Source organism: Vicia villosa, linkage group LG3 (genome assembly GCF_029867415.1).
Source record: "Vicia villosa cultivar HV-30 ecotype Madison, WI linkage group LG3, Vvil1.0, whole genome shotgun sequence".
Classification (NCBI taxonomy): Eukaryota; Viridiplantae; Streptophyta; class Magnoliopsida; order Fabales; family Fabaceae; genus Vicia; species Vicia villosa.
The window spans coordinates 138,387,929-138,390,964 of NC_081182.1; the positions used below are offsets into that span (position 1 = coordinate 138,387,929).

Here is a 3,036-nt window from a genome sequence, read left to right on the forward strand (position 1 = left end):
GTTTGCAGGTTGGGTGGGATGATTCTGTGAGGTAAAAGGTCCATTACCCAGACCGAGTATACACTTAGTTTAGTGTGGATAGTTATGTTGGCTCTCGTGGCGCCTGGCATGTAGAGTTGGCATAACATACCACAACCAGGAGAGAACTCGGTGGGGCGATCTCTGTCCGGCATGCTTATTGCCGTAGGCAGGCGCTCTCATTGTTTGTTCGAAATTCCTGGCGACCATTAGGGACCACTTGTCCGTGTCTAGATTCACCTGTGAGTGGGGAGGGATATACATGACAGGTACCGTTGGTGACTATTTTGTTCTGTTGGTGACTATTGTTCTTATGGCTGTGTGGCACATATGCCGGACCTTTGACCTTATGACATTCGATTCTGCTCAGAGACAACACAACGATTCTCCCATGTTGGGAGAACCTCCATTGCATCATTTTCATCATGGCATATTTAATTTCCAAAAAAAAAAGAGAAGAAAAGATATAATAAAAGAAAAAGAGATAAAAAAAAGAAAAAGAAAAAAAATAGTATTATCTCTCATATGCATGCCATTTTTCAGGGTATCTGAGGTTATTACTTTTCATCCAGGATGGCTAACAACGTGACCGCTACCAAAGAGGCTACTAAGCGTACATTCACCTGCAGTTTCTTTCGTGAGGATATGACACATCTGATTCAGTTGAGCACTTTAGTTACTGGGCATAACTTGGATGAGTTCAGAAAGACGTATGGCCATATCTTGCACATGTTGACTTCTCACATTGATGAATGGGCTCTATACACGCTTCTTCAGTTCTATGATTCTGAGCTACGCTGTTTCACCTTTCGAGACTATCAACTGGCTCCTACCCTTGAAGAGTATGCTGACATTCTCAAGATTAAGGTTCAACGTAAAATCCCTTTTGTGTGTGTACCTGAGAAGCCAAGAATGGACCGAATTGCTGGTGCTCTTTATTTGAGCATGAAGGACGTTACAGGTAACTGGAAGCCTAATGGTGGAACCCACAGATTCCATGTGAAATTTCTGATAAAGAAGGCCGACGCCCTTGCTGTTGAGAAGAAATGGAAAGAATTCAACGCTCTCCTAGCCGTTATGATCTATGGTTTGGTGCTGTTCCCGAATATTCCGAATTTCGTCGATCTAACTGCTGTTTGCCTCTTCATGGATCAAAATCCTGTGCCCACTCTTTTAGCAGATACTTATTATACCATTCATTCCAGGTATGGGAAGAAAGGATCAGTTGGGGGTTGTTTACCGTTGCTATATGAGTGGTTCACTTCACACTTGCCTAAAATTGGGCCGTTTGTTACGACGAAAGACTCACAGAAATGGCCTCAAAGGATCATGGGTCTTACTGCAAACGACATTGCCTGGTGTCCTATCGGAATGGGCATAGAGGAAGTTATAACTAGTTGTGGCACTTTTGACAACGTTCCCCTCATAGGAACGAGAGGTGTTATAAATTATAATCCTAAGCTAGCGCTACGTCAGTTGGGTTTTGCACTTAAAAACAAGCCTTTGGACAAAGAGATATTCGAATCCGTTTGCTTTGAGAAGGGAACTGATCCAGAGGGATTGAAAAAAGTAAGAAGCGCCTGGAATAGCATCCACACAGATGACCAGACTTCGCTAGGTGAGAAGAATGCCGTTGCCAACCAAGCCTATATAAATTGGGTCGAAGAAAGAGTTAAAGATCGCCTGTTGCCTTTCCCGAAGGTTAACCCATTGTACGAGCAACCACCTGAGGTTCCAACTGCCACTATGCCTATTGAGAATTGCATCCAAGCGAATATGGAAGGCCCCCAGTTGCATGAAAAGAGTTCCGACGCGCAACTAAAACATTATCTTGTAGACCAGGAAAAGAATGAGTTGACACACAAAGCCAAAATGCTGAAGGAAGGATCTTCCAGAGTTCAAAAGAGGGCTAGAACGAAAAAGGGTGAAAGAGATACTACTGTTGTTGTTGAGGATCACCGGGAGATCATAAAAAGGGCCATAAAAGAGGCAGAAGAGAAACTCAAGCAAGAATACAGAGAAGACTTGAAGGCTTATAAACTCAAGATAGAAAAGGAGGCTAGAGCTGAAGTGAAGAGTCTGAAAAAAAAACTGGAAGAAGAGACCACCCAAAGAATGGCAGTTGAGACTCAGTTGAAAGGAAGTCACCTCCGTATTGCCCGAGTAACAGAAGAGAATGCCAAGCTCAGAGATCAAATGATGGGTATGGAGAACACACCTGAGAAGGCTTATCTCCCAGAATGCAAAGGATGTGACGAACTTAGGGAGTGCTGCAAGAAGCTAGATGGGCAGTTATTTCAAAAGGACATGGTGATCCAAAGCTTAGTCAAAGGAAGAGATAGGAAGGCAACCAAGATACTGTTTGATGAGACCAAGAAGTGGAGTGATGAGCACTTCAGACAAGGAGGACCTCTATTTTATACTCAGATGGATTGATGTTGAGTCTGTATGTCTTGACCACCACTAGACTTGTTGGATGGGGTCCTTTATTTTTTCTTTGTTGAACTATCTTGTTGATGTATGGTCTCGCCCAAGTTTAAACTTCTGTTATGAATGAAAAAGAACTAGTTCCTTTGTTTCTCTTAATGCTTGTCCTCTATCACGTTGTTAGCTATTCTAGATCAATATTGAGATCTTGGATACTCTAAAAATGGCACATCACGTCATACGCACACATGCACTCATACATTCACACTATCACATTGCATTTTCAGGTTATTGTACAAGAAACTAATTGGGGTCCCTTTCAGCATCAGATTTCTGCTTCAACGACAAAGCTGACTTCCTTACATCCGTACCGTACCAGGAACAATCAGAAAAGGATCATGGACCACTTCGAACAGAATCAAGCTGCCCTCCGTGGGGATATGGATGTCATGGGGGATAGAATGACCCAACTCATGGAGACCCTCCATGCCGTCGTTCAAGGACAGGATGAACTCAGGAAGAGCGTCGCTAGTTTGGTCAAGGACGTTCCTACCACTTCTACCGATGGAGGGACGAAACCTAAAGAGATTC

General features: G+C 43.3%; 1 protein-coding gene across 1 annotated transcript; it reads left to right on the forward strand.

Annotated features, from left to right (window-relative positions):
* The first annotated feature begins 591 nt into the window (after window positions 1-591).
* Window positions 592-2,649, forward strand: LOC131659047 (uncharacterized). Its single transcript, XM_058928288.1, has 3 exons — window positions 592-1,456; window positions 1,574-2,221; window positions 2,630-2,649. Exons 1-3 carry the CDS (start codon window positions 592-594, stop codon window positions 2,647-2,649), a joined length of 1,533 nt encoding a protein of 510 aa, XP_058784271.1.
* Window positions 2,650-3,036: the final 387 nt, after the last annotated feature.